General features: G+C 40.6%; 1 protein-coding gene across 1 annotated transcript in view; it reads right to left on the reverse strand.

Annotated features, from left to right (window-relative positions):
• Window positions 1-16,509, reverse strand: part of grin3ba (glutamate receptor, ionotropic, N-methyl-D-aspartate 3Ba) — a 119,117-nt gene that overhangs the window by 14,015 nt on the left and 88,593 nt on the right. The window contains exons 5-8 of the mRNA XM_088310692.1: window positions 16,221-16,457; window positions 10,909-11,055; window positions 10,478-10,623; window positions 4,803-4,918 (exon numbers count right to left, since the gene is read on the reverse strand). Of these exons, the coding sequence (XP_088166818.1) occupies window positions 4,803-4,918; window positions 10,478-10,623; window positions 10,909-11,055; window positions 16,221-16,457 (646 nt within the window). The remainder of the gene's footprint in view (window positions 1-4,802; window positions 4,919-10,477; window positions 10,624-10,908; window positions 11,056-16,220; window positions 16,458-16,509) is intronic.

The raw sequence follows: 16,509 nt of genomic DNA on the forward strand, positions 1-16,509 counted from the left end.
CCATAAGGCGCTCAATAAAGTCCCAAATATTCTCCTAAAGGGAGGAGGCGCCCTGATGACAGGTTTCTAACTGGCCATCGGATTGGCTGAGGCTGAAAGACTCCCAGAATGCATCGCGGTACTCTTTTTGTTTTATTTTTATTTCTTTTTGGGATATGTATGGCATGAGAGATGCAAGTCTTGTGTTAATTGTATTTCTTTGTTTCATTGTTTGCTTGAATGCTGTTCAGTGATAGTTTTGGTTTTGATTTTAAAACCGTGACTGTGAGGAGTGTGGCTTGACATTGTTGATTTGTTATATTGTCATGAAAGACCATCTATGTGACTCCCAAAATGAGCGCATGCGGGCGCGAGCAAGCGGGTGCTAGCTAGCATGTGCGAGCTAGCATGTCCCTCATAGTGCGGCGTGCCCAGTGTATGTTATACTGATCACGTTTGAACATGGAATTGACCACGTTATATAAAATTTCACATTTTTACTTGATAATTTTCACATGGGGAAGATAATTTCCCCCTTTTTAGCGTGGTAAGCTTTGCGATTTTACGTGGTAATTTTCATGATTTAATGTGACAATTTTTCACACTTTAATGGTGACAAATATTAAAGATAAAAACACGAAAATTATCACGGTAAAATGCAAAAATTACGGTCAAATGTGAAATTTATCAATTATCACTAATCACGTTATGACAAACAGGTGTTAAGTTGGACTTCCGGTTCAGGTCACTGGCGGAAGTAGACTTAACTAGCAATGTACGCTGCGCTTCTAAAAAAAAAAAGAAAAGATGCTTAAAAAAATAATAATAAGGGCAAGCATTTAAAAACAATTTGAATTCATTCGGATTGAATGCGGAATCGAAATTTATCTCGATAAAACTGCGAGCGCCTCTCAGAAACCTTCACTACTCGCCCGTTGGAGGTCGACGGGGAAAATGAATGGAAATAGCGTGAATACATTGAGAAATGTAAAACTCATAATGTGATCTTGAACTTTTGCGTGGCATGGAAAAAGAATGAAGGGATCCGATTTCTCTTGGCGCTCGTATGAAAGTCAAGCGGGGTAAAAATTTTGTACGGGGCTTTAGATGTGCTCAGCGAGTCTTCAGACAGGCCCCCTGGTCTGATGGATGACTCCCTCGCGGCACAAACAAGTGTGACAATAACATTTCAAACGCTCATACTTCATTTATTTACACAGTGCGGACGCGACAAACAAAGTCAAATGGCTTAAATCGACGTCGTCTGGATTCTCCAAAGAAACATTTTCTAGAGCATGTCGTTAGCCCAGTGCTTACACCCCCCCCCCCAGCAAGAACAAAACAATCCACGCCCCCACCACCACCCACTCTCCGCCGCAAATATAAACATTAGCATTTTCGTTGCGAAACAAAGCTACACCGTAGAGTTAATATTCGCTGCGCACAACGGGCAATGAGAGCGCCACTGCCAACTACTGGAGTGGATGTGCAATTACACTTTATTGTAGTCCGGCGAAAAAAAAAAGCAATCTTCCCCAGGTTCACATGCGCCCCCACCAAGTATCGCACCCGTTTCTCGCGTGAACTAATCAGCTCCCTCCGGTCACCTGTGTCTTGTGACAGGTGTGCCTCGTTCTCTCGTCTCGTCAGTCTTTTTGGATTTAGTTTCTTTCAGCCTCTGCCTGTTTGTTGCTGTCGTCGTCGTGTTACCTTAATCTCGCTCCGTTTATGTACGGTCATGTTTCCTTACGCCTTGCCGCACTTCCTTCCTTGCATTTAGGTCGTCTGGTGTGCTTTTTTTTTTTGCCATCTCCGCCACTCAAATTACCATGACCTGGTTGAAAGAAAATTTACATAGAAAAATAAAAAAACAACAAAAACACAGAGAGCGAGAGAGAGAGAGAGAGAGGGAGAGAGAGAGCGAGAGAGAGAGAGCGAGAGAGAGAGAGAGACTTCAAAATGACTAATGATGGTTAACTATAATTAAAACTATAATTTGCAGTTCAGGGGAATAAAGTCACATTTTATTTTTTTATTATTTTATTTTCTAGCCAGAAAAAGTCGTGATTTATTTATAGAGGCGATATGACGGTATATTCGCAATGTTATGAGAACAAAGTTGCGTTTTCCGAGATAGTCGGAATTTTATGGGTCAAAGTAGTTAACAAGTGAAATCACAAATTCACAACTTTGTTATGCTCGGCTTCTAAAAAAAAAAAAATTGTATCTGCTAAAAACAATACCACATATGTGCCAAAACCAGGATAAGGATAGCTAAAAAAAAATGCACATCGTTAATAATCGAAACAAAGGTAAATACAATGCACATTTGTTTAACTTTGTTTTATTTGACTTAATAATTGGTTAATTAATCCACTTAAAAAAAAAGAATTTTTAATGAGCATGAACTTATTATTAAAATAAGCTATTTTAACCAGCGTCCTCATTTACCAAAACAATTCTCTTCAAAAATCCAACCTAGCCCTTGGAGCACAAAAGTCTGCACACCCCCGTGCTCACCACATTGCCGAATTAAAAGTTTACCTTTCGGAGCGACTCATTAACATATCGTGACGCACCCCGCACGGCTTTCGCCGAAGTTTCCAAAGTAGTTACTGAGAGACTAAACTGCTTTTTATTCAACTTTCCCCATTAAAAGTCGTCAGCAGACGAGACGTGAGCGGCCTGATCAACGGCGGCGTCTGTCGGAAAAGCTGGCCCGGCCCAAAAAAAACAAAAAAAAAAAACAACACAACGGGCGCCGATTGTCTGCTCGTTGCAATATAATTAATGGGCCTGTTGTCAGAGTGGTCTCCCCCTTGCACCTTTTCTGCGGGGGGACTCGAGAAGCGATCGTCCGCCGTCTTTCCGCAGCACAAATCATTGCATTAATTCTGGCCTTGTTCTCACCTTCTGCGCTCTCCTTCTTCCCGCTCGGGTGAAGGTTTGTCTTGATTAGGCGACTCCGTCCGCCGCCTCTTTTATCACTCCAATGAAAGGCGGCCCCGTATCTCCACCGCCTTGGCCACGTTTGCGCTTTATTGTTCTCTCGCTCGTGTTTACCGTGTAATCCTCGCTCCATTCGTCAGCCGCTTCCTCCGCTTCCCGTCGTCTACCTTTTTAACTCATTCACCGCCCCAAAAATTAATGTCGGTTTTTTTACGTCTATATCCGTCAATGGTAGTGAATGAATTAATAGCGGTTCATCAAGCAGACATCCAATGAGAGGCGCTCGCTCGGAAAGCCGGACGGCCCTTGAGGGACGCCGAGAGTCGGGGTCTTTCCGAGTCCACGCTTTGATTGACGCAGATGTTGCGGTTCCGTGTGATCCGTTCATTTAACCGTACGAGGATGCTTCGCTCACCTAAAATCAACCCTGAAGGCCTTCTTAAACTGCACTTGCTCAGTGTGAAAGGCAACGGCGCCCCGGTGACAGCGTGGCCATATTTGGAAGGGTTGACATGGCAACCAACCAGGAAGTAAACCTGGTTTTGGAATTGGTTTAGTAGTCCACAAATTGACAAGATATTCGTTGTTGCAATTGAAAGCAGCATAAAAAAATGGTTATGATGCAGTCATTACTAATGGCTCGGCAGGAACTTTAGTCTTGAAGGTGAACAACAGTTCCACCAAGAAATATATTTCAGTCTGAGCACGGAGCAGAGTCATCTTAAACACGTCACGGTCTGCGATCACTCTTGTGGACACTGAGAGCTCGCATTGATTCAAATTCATTCGTCATTTAAATACACACTAATAATATAATCTCATAAATGAAAGAATCAACTTTTTAGAGCAGCAGCAGTAGAAAAATGTTATGGGGCGGCGATGCCATCTACTGGTGGTTGTGCTTCTGTAACTAGTTTGAAATTTACAGTGGAGCAGCTTTAGACGCTTCCCCATTCTGCGACGGAATTGACTAGTATACTTGTCAATGGCAGCGAATGTTGTAAGTCTTCCTTTTTTTTTTTTTGTTAAATAGCAGTGCAAGTCAGGTCAAAAGATATTTTTAATATATGTTGCAGACTGCTAAAAAATGGATGGCGGGCCACAAAAGGCCCGCGGGCTATGGGTTGGACACCCCTGCTTTGACCCACAATATTTTGAAGGCTCAAATATGTGTATGCATAAGAAAGATGTGAGATGAAGCGGTGGCTATTTTTTCAAGGCTGGAGCAGTGAGATGGGCGTGGTTTCGACAAATTCAACGGACACGCCCACAGCAATCGAGAGCGGAGCGAACGGCTTCATTTTGGACCATTTGGACGATTTATTTATTTATTTTTTGATCATTCAAATTTGGCAGAGATGTAAACAATGTCAAATTTACAAAACTTACTGCATTTATTTCACTATTAGGGACTTTGAAAGGAAAATATTTTTATTAAGAAAATATATTTTTTTAAACCAAAAATAGTCTTAATATAATAATATATATCGAATGATTAAATATAATATTAATAATATATATATATCATAATTTTCTTTCACTTCCACGGGTAACATTTTCCGATTATGGTGGATGAACTCACCATAAAAATTAAAATAAAATAATAAAATAAAGTAAAACATTACCGTTTTGTGCGCGTGGACGCTGGATGTTTGTGCGTTTGTGACTCATGTTCTGGACGTTGCTGATGAATAATAGATCATGCCCGCGTACTTTTAGCCCCCAGTACAAGTTCCTGCAGTGAATCACTGCTGCCACTCACGGAGATCGTATACTTTTTTATTTAAAAAAAAAAAAAAATGCATGTTTTAGCGAAGAAAAAAAATAGCTGTATATTTTGTTCATGTTTGTGTTGTGAGCATGTTGAAGCAAACCTTCAATGGCGAACGGTTTGCCCACCGTCAGCAGTTTACAGTCTGCGTCGATGGATACCTCGAAATCCAGCAGGGCTTTGTCCATGATGAAGGCATCCAGGGCAGGAGGATTTGTCCTTCAACAACATGCACACACATTTACGCACGCGCGCACACACATACAATATTTGGGGAAAATATAATGACATTTCTAAAAATGCTTTTTTTAAAAAAAAAAAAAAAAAAAAAAGAAAGTGAATTCACAATAACATTTTCCAATTAAGAAAAATAGAAATCTAATTAACTTCCTGTTTTTAGTTGAAAAAAAACAAACAAAATTTCGTTATTCGACCAATTATTTATCAACCACTTGTCCATAATTTGCAGGATTTTCCATTTCTATTTTTTATTTTACTTTTTAGTCTACATCATTGATTATCGGAGAGGTGCGACTCCCTCTGGTGGTACGCAAAAAGAATCATTGCCCAAATGCAGTTCAGTTGTATTTTACTTTTGAGTTTTTTCATGTATTTTATTGAATTTTTTATGCCATATTTAGGGAAATGTTACACTGACAAACAATAATATTACAAGAGCTATTTTTTTTTTTTTTAAAGTAACACTTGATGATCGCTTAAGCCAAAGATGAACACTGGTGACTCACGCACACACGCTGAGTAGCTCCTTGATTCATTGGGGAAAAAAAAAAAAAGAAATTTTGTTTGTTTTTTCCCCAAATATTTGTATTTGTATTTTTTTTTTTTTGACGTCCCTGTATTTTTCTTCCACTACAGTGGTAGTAACAGTTTGGCATTCATGGATTCACCCGTTTGTATTTCTTTGATTTCTTTTTCAATATTAATTTAAAAAAAAATAAATAAATAAATCAGAAACAGTTTTTTGGCAAGACACTCCAATTTTTTGTGGAAAAAAACATAGCGAGAATTTTTAAGGGTTTTTAAAAAATAATTTTTGGGGTTTAGAATGTTTTCTTATTTTAATCTAACGGGTAGTCGTAGAGACCGCCGATACCAGCCACAGATATTTTAGGAAAATAAAATCTGACATTGGCGAATCATCTCCATTAAAATTTCATTGTATTAAATCTAATTTTATACATCAAAAGTACTACAGTTATCGTGGAAAAAGAAAACAGCGATATCCAACATCGCTAATAAAAATCTCATCATTCCCATTTTTTTCCCGTGCTGACGGCCTTGACCGAAGCCAACACACAAACACTCCCGCTCAAACAGCCATCATATGAATGTGACATCTCAGCTTGTCGAAACACAGCTCGACTAAAGCGTAAATATAAAGTAGACGCCATTAAGCGCATCCTAGTGTAAACACATATATCATTTAGCTAAGCCGACAGCCTCTGTGGCAGCCCGATAAGACTTTGGACACACTGCCAAAGACTCTTCTTCTTCTTCTCCTATTGATCGGGCTGAACTTAATTGACCTCTAATTATAGAGCGCTCCTCTTTGCCGGCAAACAACGGGCGGCTGGAGATAAGTGTTAGCGCAACAAAGTGGATTTAAAGCGTCTAAACACGCCACAGACGTCGGGTTGGCAGGAAAAACAATCATGTTGGGAAGGACAACAACATGAAACGCACGTTTGGTTTTCTTATAAACCCGCTAAGCGTTCTTTGCGTGTCGGCAGGATTATGTCACGGCGGCTAAACGCATTACACAACACCTGAAAATATTTCAGAAACAAAAACAAAATCACTTAAGCACTTTGAATGAAGCCGTGTTTGTGTTACCGTAGTTTACGGGTTTTCCATGTTGAAAAAAAAAAGTTGTTTACGGCACGTACAGAACGATTTTGTACTGTGAATGCACATAAAGGTACATAAACAGATTTTTAAAACTGTGTTTTTTTTTTAACACAGCAACAAGTTTGCTAATTAAAACAGAACAGACCCAAGAGAATTAAAAAAAAAAAAAAAAATCAAGATTTATTTAGCATATTTTCTGAATTATAGAGCGCCCCTACTGGTGAAAAAAAAATAACAGAAAAGCCGCACCATTGTATTAGCCGCATGGTTCAAAATCGAGCAAAATTGTAGTGGCTCATAGGCCGGAAAATATGGTAGTTTGAATTTTCTCCGAATTTTTTATTATTATTTTTTTTTAAAATATTTATTTATTTTTTTTAATATTTCTGTGTCGGGCCTGATCATATTTTTTCACAATCCGAGACAATCAGTCAGGACACATGTGGGTGTTATTTTTACAAATGGACAAATGTAAAGTGTTGCAAACGTCTGGTTGTCAATGTCATGGTTGAACAAATAGTTTGGAAAGTGAAAAGTGGTGATTTTGGAGGAACAAGGCCTTCGTCAGGCATTAGCCAAATATATATGAAATTAAAAAAAAAACGTTTTGTATAATTTCTCATACATTTTAATAGTTGATTATTGTTTGCTCATTATCGGGGATTACAAAAAAAAAAGAGTAATGGGTAACAAGCCAAGGCAAAACCATTTCAATGCATTTTTTGAGGAATTACCGGTAAAACAATTTGGTCGCTTTCCAAAGCAAGGCCAAGGCAGTTTTTCTTTTTTGTCAAGCACATTTCATCCACAAGGCAACACAATGTGCTTCACACGAGCAAAGACGCAATTGTTGACAACATTCAAAAGCAAAGCAGAGAAAACAAAAGTGACTGCAATGTACGTTGACATTTAAAAGCATTTTTGATTAATGTATGGGTTGGATTAAAATAAATAAAAAATATATATATATCAAATTGACATTGCAAAAAAATGTGCAAACTGACGGTAATCAAGGTTAGAATAATTTTGGTTATTTTTTTTTAATCATAATTCGTTTTTATGTCATAATTATTTTATTTTTTTAATATTCAGTTTTATTAAGTTTTTAGAACAGGCCTGTAAGTTTTTATTTTTTTCATAAATGTTTTAGTTTAGGTTTGTACTCTATATAATGTACTCTATATAAATTGGTAAATTTCACTGTAATTTTATTTAGTTTTAGCTCGTTTGAAAAAAAAAAAATCAGTCGTTTCAATTTCATTTTCCATTTTCCTTCTTATTCGAGTTCGTACACAAAAAAACATTTTTATTTCAGTTTCAGTCACTTTGTGAGATTTCCTTAATGAGAATAACCTTGATTAGAATCATGGCCGTGTCAGAAAATCTGCAAAAATGTTATTATCGAGTAATAATCAAGTTTTTTATCAGAATAACGTCACAACTGATGGGGGTCGCGCCTGGGTCGACGAGGAGCCATGAATTTCTGAAGAAGTCATTTCAATCATCAAGTTTGGCAATGTTTACCGCCAGACAAAAGGGCTGACTTTCCAGAGTTGTTTTTTTTTTTTTTCGTCTCCCTTTTTTATTTTTTGCTGCGCTAGCAGAGCAGCGGTGTTTTATTGTTTACCTCGAGCAAGGCCTGTCAGGCACAAAGAAACATGGAGGAGGGAGAGAAGAGGAAGAGGCTTCTTGTGGGACATAAACACAGTGACATTCGCCGACGCGCCACCTGGGTGGCGCGCATCGCAATGTGCACGCTTGACTGGAGGACGGAAAGCCTTTGAGTGTTCGTTCCTTCGGGCGGAGGCACGCTTGTTTGATGGCGGTCTTAAGGTCCGGACCGTGGGACTTGTTGTCCTCTAAGATCCGATTGTGTTGATTTCATCTTTGCCATCTCTGTTTTCCGCTCACGGTCACCCGGCCGGCCTTTGTCGCGTCTCGGCAGTGTCGACAAGTCCGTCTGTGACATTTTGGTTCAGGTTATCGTTTTGGTTTAATATAGTTCTGAGGAGGTTTGATTTCTTTTTTTTTTTTTTGGTCCGCCAAACAGGTTGACATTATTAAAATTATGGATCGGCTGATTAATTGGCTGCTGTTTAAAAATCTGCAAAAAATAAATAAATATATAAATGGCTGATTTTATTGATTGAAAGGAAAAAAAACAAAACTTTACCACATATGACAATGATGACACTCAAACATCGCCCACCCATCCAAAAATTGCCATATTTTTGCAGATTTTTCTCTCAGTAGTAAACTTGAACACCACAGGGCAAAGTATTGGAAAACAGTTGAAAATTCTGCTTGTAATTCTTTTTTTTCAAATTATTTTGCAGTTATTTCACACTTTTTTTTCAAATTAATATACTTTTTGTCCGTCAATGGCAGTGAATGATTACATTCTAGCAAATCGGTAAAAAATGCTTTGTTTTAATTTAGCTATTATTATATTATTATTATGATATATTATTATTAGCTATATTTTAGTTTTACAATGTCTGTCTAAACAATAATACAGAAATAAATACATTTAAACCAAAACTCATGTATGAAATTAATTGACAAAGATGAAAATGAAAGTACATTTTGGGCCATAATTATTATTTTTTAATACGTAACGAGAAAGGAGAGTCAGTTAGTTTTCGTATTTTTGTTTAAAGTGCTGTTGTTTTTTATTGCATTTTGTCATGAAAAAAAATAAAAACTAAAATTTTAAAATAAAAAATAAAGATGTTTTATTTCAGTTTTTTACCATTACCAGTGTATTTATATTTATTATTTTTTTATTGTTCTGTTTCATTATCTTGGTGTGAACAGGTTGATCTCACTGACGCATCTAATTCAATTAATAATATTTAAATGACAAATGATGATGACGATGAACAGAAGAAATGAAAACAACTAGTTCACCACGAAACAGTTTGGACTTTTGCTCGTCTGGCACCCTTCAAAAGTTCCGTTAATTGCTTGTGTGTGTTTTTTTTTTTTTTGGGAGGTCGGTTATCATTGCAGTGGGGGCGCCTCAATTAAGGTAGTAAACCTGAAATAATTTCACTGAAGCATTTGCGTGAACTCGGCGATAACCTTTTTTTTTTTTTTTTTGAAGCAAGCTTCTGAGTTTATTATTTGTCCCACGCACACACAGCTGATCCTGCCTGCCGTCTTCACCTTGTCCCGCATGAAGGTGAGATTTCTGTTTGCCGGCTTTTTTTTTTTTTTCTTTTTCCGTCTCGTGTGTTTTGGGGCCATCTGTACACAAGGTTGCGCTTGTGCGTGCGTGCGTGTTTTCATCCTAGATGAAAGGGCAAACGTAGCATAAGCGTTTTATTTCCTTTTTTTTTTTTTTTTTGTGCGTGTGTAGCTTTTTTTTTAAATAAAGATTTCCATTAAGGAGGCGTGACATCTTGGTTTGTTTGTTGCCGGCCGATAAAAATGGGAACGCGCTTTGAATTGATATGCAGGAGGAAGCCGATCTGATTTTGCACTTAAAAACAACAACAATCAGGGTCCGAGTTATTGATCGGTCTATTAGGTTCAGTCCGAGTAAGTAGTTCAAGTGATTGGTCAGTCTAAAACACTTACTATCATGTTACTGACACGTTATTGGCAAGTCTAATGCACTTAATAACTTGCAAGTTATTGGTCATTTACTGACATGTTCGAGCTACTGGTCAGTCCAATACGCTAACTAATAACTTAGCAGTGGTGGGCGGTCAAGGCCTTCAAGGCCTCCTCTGCGGGCCTAACGAAATCAAGAAATCATGACCATATTCTTCACATTGATGTCATATTATATCCTAGTGTTGAATTTTTAGGTTAGAGTTTTTATCCAATCAGAATTGAGCGAGCTCGTGTTGCCGGGCAGATTTCTCAATACCAATACAATTTTTTTTTTTTTTTATGTCTTACTTGAGCATGTGCACGCCCTCGGGGGTGGTGGGTTGGTTGAAGCGCCGCATGTAGTCGTGCATCTCGGGGAAGCTCTTCTTCATGTAATCCTCGGCGCTGCTCTCGCGCACCGTGCCGAATCGGAAGCCCAGCGACGGGTGGTGCAGCTGCCACGGCGACCGAAGAAGGGGGGAGGAGGAGGAGGAGGCAGGATGGCACAGCAAATCAAAAATTCAAAGCAGTTGCGGAAAGTTTTCACAGTGCTTCGTTTTGTTGCGTTACAGTTATCGGTCGGTCGATTACATGTCAGGGCAGGTTGAATTTATAAGTCGGTCTAAAAAAAAATATCTATTCTCTAGTTCAGTGCTTCTCAATTATTTTGTCACTTCAAAAACATGATGAAGTTATTACTTCTTGTATACAAAAAAGTTTTGTATTGATCAGAGTCTCACCTTATCGTCGTGGATTCCCGACACCTGCTCGAAGGTCTTTTCGCCAACCATGACGGCGGCGAGGTTGGCCGTGTAGCTGGAGAGCACCAGGAGGCAAAAGATGGCCCACAGGTTCATCAGGAAGCGGCCCGTCCAACATTTGGGCGTCTGAAAAAGGGAAGTGACAACAAAAAGCATGACAAATGGCGCAGGACGTGGACTCCATCACCTCCTCGATCACCAATCGGTGACATGAAATAAAGTATGCCGTGGATTATCTCTTGGAGTTGGTCCTATTTCGATTATGTGAAAGTGGTTATCTTGAATTACTGATTCAGAAGATGACACGTACACGACCAGTCCTAAAGACTTCAACACTGGCTCCCAAATGATGCGACTGGAATAAAGACCCGGCAAGGTTCTGAGCTCAGCAGACTCGCTTGGGTCAAATAGTGGAGCAAATAGTTCAAAGCAAACATGGTGCGTTAGCATTTAGCTGTTATGCTGCACATAAATGGAATACAATGCCCCCCCCCCTCCATAGTTAAACTCATGAAATCCATAAAACATACATATACGTTTTCAAAAAAGTAGTCCCGCCTCCCAAAGACGTATTTATACGTCTTGGGCTTTTTTTTTTTTTTTTGCATCATAGCTCCGTGTTTTTATAGCATTAGAACACAATATTCTGTTGGCCTCGCAAAATCAGTCAAAATCCAAAAAAACGCTGGAATTGAGGGGCTTCCTCTCGTGAAAATGTCTGGGATTAAATGAATTAAAATAAAAAACATCCTAAACCCCAAAAATTCTTTTTAAAAACTCATTCACTACCAGCCAAGTAAAAATGAAATTGATTTTTGACGTCTTTAGCCGTCAATGGAATTGAATTACTACGTGTCTAAACTTGCCTCGAAAAATGGAAAAAAAGTCAAGACAAACTTTTCTTATTGAAAGGACAGTTTTTTTTTTTTCTTAAGGGAGCCTTCCAGGTATTGACACAAGTTCAGTTCCTCACTTAAACCGCTCTATCCTCTTTACAAATCCCACATTAGCACCCAATTAAGTTAATTGAAAAAAGATGGCTGGGCATATTAAAGGAAATCCAACAAAGTGGAGTTGTTTGGAAGGCACCTCGGAAACGTCTCTCCATGAAATTGTCAGCCTCGGGGATGGAACTGCCTCGGCTTTACGCCGCCCCCAGTCCACCCCTGAAAGCCGATAATTTATTCCGCCAATTAAAATCCACCTCGCGTAAGAGAAGACGGGACAACTTTGCCTCGTTGTAAAGACTCGACACTCAGCCGTAAACCCGGGTCGTAAGCGCTTAGTACAAGGTGAAATGATGGGAAGTTTCTCCCAACAGCGCAACATTAATCAGTCGCTAACCTTAACGGTGACGTCATAAGAAAGGTCACCTTTTCTTAAAGTAGACGGGGGAATTCATGTTTTTTTTTTTTTCGTCCTCCAGGTTTGCCCGTGCAGCAAATACGGTTAAAGGGGGAGCTAAGCGTCTCAGCAAGATTATTTAGCATGAGCCCCCACTCGTCTAAATTATTTTATTCTGATTGATAGTCATTAATATTTATTGGAATCAAATTGAAGCAACTAAATCCATCCATTTTCAACTTTTGGCTTCTATCGCCCTCTGCTGTCAACTGAAATTGACGCACAAGTGCCCTCAGGCTGGCATTGCGAACATCAGTGCTCACCTGTTTTCTTGATTTGGTTAAGTGGCGTTTGCAATGCGAGCCCGAAGTCAGTTGAGACGTCAAGTGTGGTTTAAAGCGATTGGCGGTCATTAGCCAAAATGGCGGACCGGGGAGACGGATGAATTAATCTGATTATTTTATTTTTTTTTTTTGCCCTAACACGGGTGTGGGCAAACTACAGCCCGGGGGCCACATGCGGCCTGTTAAATGTTTTAATCCGGCTCGCCGAACTTGAAAAAAAATGAAATGAATAAACCTTAGTTCATGGTTTTTATTTTCTAAATACTGTGGTGTGTCAAAGGCCGATCATTTTTTGTCATTTTTTTGTTCATTTTCATCGAAAAATTAAATGTATTTTTTTCTCAGATGAGGTGATGATACCAAAACACTCCATCTAATCAAAAAGTTTGGCCACCCCTGTGGCCTAACATAATATTAATTGCAATGAAAATTACCTTTAAGAATGTGATGAGGAAGTTTCGACCTTGTCAAGACTCACGCAGTATGTTACCGTAAGTTACCGGAGCTAATTGGATTTAAAAGCATTCCTTGGCAGCTTTTTAATGACGATGTCGACTTGGCTTCACTAAGTAAGTGATTGTTTGGCTCGGTCGGACGCGGTGCAAAAGACGCTGGGATCAGATTGTTAGCACGGGTGGCGGGATTGCTAACGGGGGCAAATCGGTTCATCAGCGAGGATCAAAAGCGCGACCTTTCAATTAGGCGAAGGTCTCCCTAATAACTTGGCCTCTATTCTTGTTCATCCCCGAGTCATTTGCAAGGCTTTCTCTTGGGACACAAGAGGGGGCTTGTGTGTTTATTATGATGGCTTGCCAACTCGCAGCAGGGCGTTTGCAGTGATGACATTGATGTTGCATATTTGGATTTGCCAAGGGTGCATGGGTATGCGTTCAAAACAGATCTAAAGTGGAAAGGGATTGCAAATGACCTTGCGTTCAGCGAGGTTCGGCAATAGAGATGCCAAGATGAGAGTGACAAGATTTGAACAAGAATGGTCTGTTTACCCCCCAATTTAACGCCACTTATCCTGGAAAAGAGTCGTAGCGGAAAACGTCTCTGGCGGATATTGAGGTGTTTTCCCGAGCCGACTGAGAGACATGGTCCCTCCAGAGAGTCAAGGGTATACGCTGACCGGTTGAACATACCCGAACACGTAGTTAGGGAGGTGACCTGTCTTTGGCCAACTGCTCCATCTCCCTCCCTCAAGGATCATATTGCGACTGATGAGACTTATCCATCCATTTTCCTCGAGTTATACTGGTTAGAGTCATTAGGGAAGTCGTATTGGGATGATACCGAGGTGTTTCCAGGCCGACAGAGACATTCACACCAAAGAGTCTCCTACTGTTTGGGTATGCCCAGAACCAGTGGTGGGCCAGGCATTTCATTCGATTTGAAACCTAGCTTCTCTTGAAAGGTCCGTCTTGAAAATTGACTTGCAAGTGTATCTGCAATTAAATTTCCTCCATCGGCCATTGTGGTTTAAAAAAAAAGCAAGAATATATTTTAGATTTTCGAACGGTCGCCAGTTATGACTTCCGGGTGTGTTGATTCCGCATCGCACTGCCCCCTCACGAGTGGGTATTCAATCACAAAATGCGTTCATCACCTTCAGCGTAAGGCCAGCGAGAAGGCCTTACTGTCATCAACTTGTGATCTGATTGGCTTTCGCAACTGTCTATCAAATCTGAAAGTCCATTGACTTTGACAGAAGAGATGCCCGCACAACTGCATCTGAAGGCCTCGGAAAGAATAGTGCACGCTGGTATTGTGAAATCTGCCTGGCAACACGAGCTAGCTGCATTCTGATTGGGTAAAAACTCTCACAGAAAATACAACGCTAGGATATAATATGACGTCAATGTGAAGAATATGATCATGATTTCTTGATTATGTTTGGTCAGCAGAGAAGGCCTTGAAGGCCTTGACCGACCACCACTGCCCAGAACACATAACCAGGGAAGTGATTTGTGTCTGGACAAGTTCTCCAGCTCCATTGGAAGGATAAGACAGACAAGATTGAACCACAATCATGTGTTTATTCTTTATCCTTTTCTTATAATTGTCAGAGTCACAGGGAAAAAAAAGTCTCAGAAGGTGTTGCCATGGGACATGATTCCTCCAGAATGCCGACATCTTCCCGTTCAACGATCCAGAACACATAAACCACGGAGGCGACTCGTCTTTGGTCAACGTCTCCAGCTCCATTGGTAGGATAAAATTGGGACTGACCAGATTGAATTATGCATTCAACAATCCATTTTCCTCCATTGATACTAGTCAGAGTCTTGGGAGATAACGAGGTCTTTCTTGGCAAATTGAGACACACGGCCTCCTAGGATTTGGATCCGCCCAGAATACATAAGCAGGGAGGTAAATTGTTTCCGGACAACTTCTCCAGCTCAACAAGACTAGAATTATCCATTCCACAATTGTTTTCTCTGTGCTTATCCTGGTGATGATTTTATGGAGGAAGAAGTAGTGGGAGAATGCAGAGGGGTTCTCAGGCCCAATGAGAATGACAAAGTCCCAAAAGAGAGTTGTCGGTCTTGGCCAGTGTGTCCTACGAGACGGACCTGCCTTGAAATCCTCACAAGGGAGGCATCTGCAGATGACGGATGCCTGAGATCATTAAGAATTCTCTTCTCTCTGACATGCTTCTTGCATCCAACTCTCGAGGTGACCTCCAGACACCCCCGTTTAGAAAACTCAATTGTTTATATTTGACAGAATTCTGCTTGCAACCACTGATGAGGGTGGCAATCCAGTTCAGGGTGTCGCCCACCTGCTGTCCGAAGGCAGTTGGGATTGGCTCCAGCACCCCCGCGACCCTTGTGAGGAGAAGCGGGACAGATAATGGATGGATAATTCACATTTGATAGGCAGCACTGCGCCAACCGAACTTTTGAGGGACTGAAGTGCATCAAGTTTTACATTCCCCACTTTCTTTAGAAGCACATACTTTTAGGAACTAAAAAGTTTTATTCACTTCCATCTCAAATCTGTCAGGGAACCTTACGGCCTGCTCGTAAATCATAACTGTGATACATTTTCCAAAGACAGAGCGGAACGAGAAGATTGGTCCCTCCCGTTGATAACGACCATGACCACCCTTCCTGGTCACCTTGAGGCAGTTCCGTTTCTCATCTCCGCTTACTCGATTAACCTCTCAACTCAAAATGGACAGCCTTCTGTCAGTACTCTCATTACGCCGCGTGTTTCTTTCTGGACTCTCACCTGTCTCAAACTTTGAGTGAATCTCACGGAGTGCTGACCTCCACGTCGCCTCTCCCGCCCCAACTTCATCCATCCCAATCATGCCGGTCATAACTCTTCCAATCTCTGTCGAGACACTTACCCTTGCATTATCCTCCCGGTGGCTCCCTACTTCATCACTGCCTCACGTCTAACCTCGCCCTCAATAAATCTTCTTTGCACCCTGGTTATATTTTTGTTTTGTTTTGCTTGTCATTGTGCTGCAAAATCCGCTTAAAACCTATTTGGAGTTACCTTAACTGCTTTTGTCCTATTGCCCATCCTCCATATCTTATCCCTCCCGCTCTAAACAAAATGCCCATCGATCAAGGAGATGATTGCTGTTACCTTGGTGGCGACGGTGCGGCCGAACAGGATGGCGTAGCAGAGGTTGAGGGCGGAGGAATAGGAGAACACGCGCACCCGGTTCCGCCCGTGGGGGGTCATGCCGAAGGGGCTGTTCCACTCATACAAGGTGAGGAAAAGTGCGGTGAGGTGCAGCGTGACGAAGATGCCCACCCACATGGACCAGTGCAGGGGCCACATGAAGGCACCGATGGGGGCTGCCGTGTCCCGACTGCGGACCTGGGAGAACCAACAACAAGAGTTTTGGAGCATTTGTACAAAAAAGTGAACT

This window comes from Idiotropiscis lumnitzeri, chromosome 1, assembly GCF_059441095.1.
Source record: "Idiotropiscis lumnitzeri isolate Australia: NSW breed Sydney's pygmy pipehorse chromosome 1, RoL_Ilum_1.0, whole genome shotgun sequence".
In the NCBI taxonomy this organism is placed as follows: Eukaryota; Metazoa; Chordata; class Actinopteri; order Syngnathiformes; family Syngnathidae; genus Idiotropiscis; species Idiotropiscis lumnitzeri.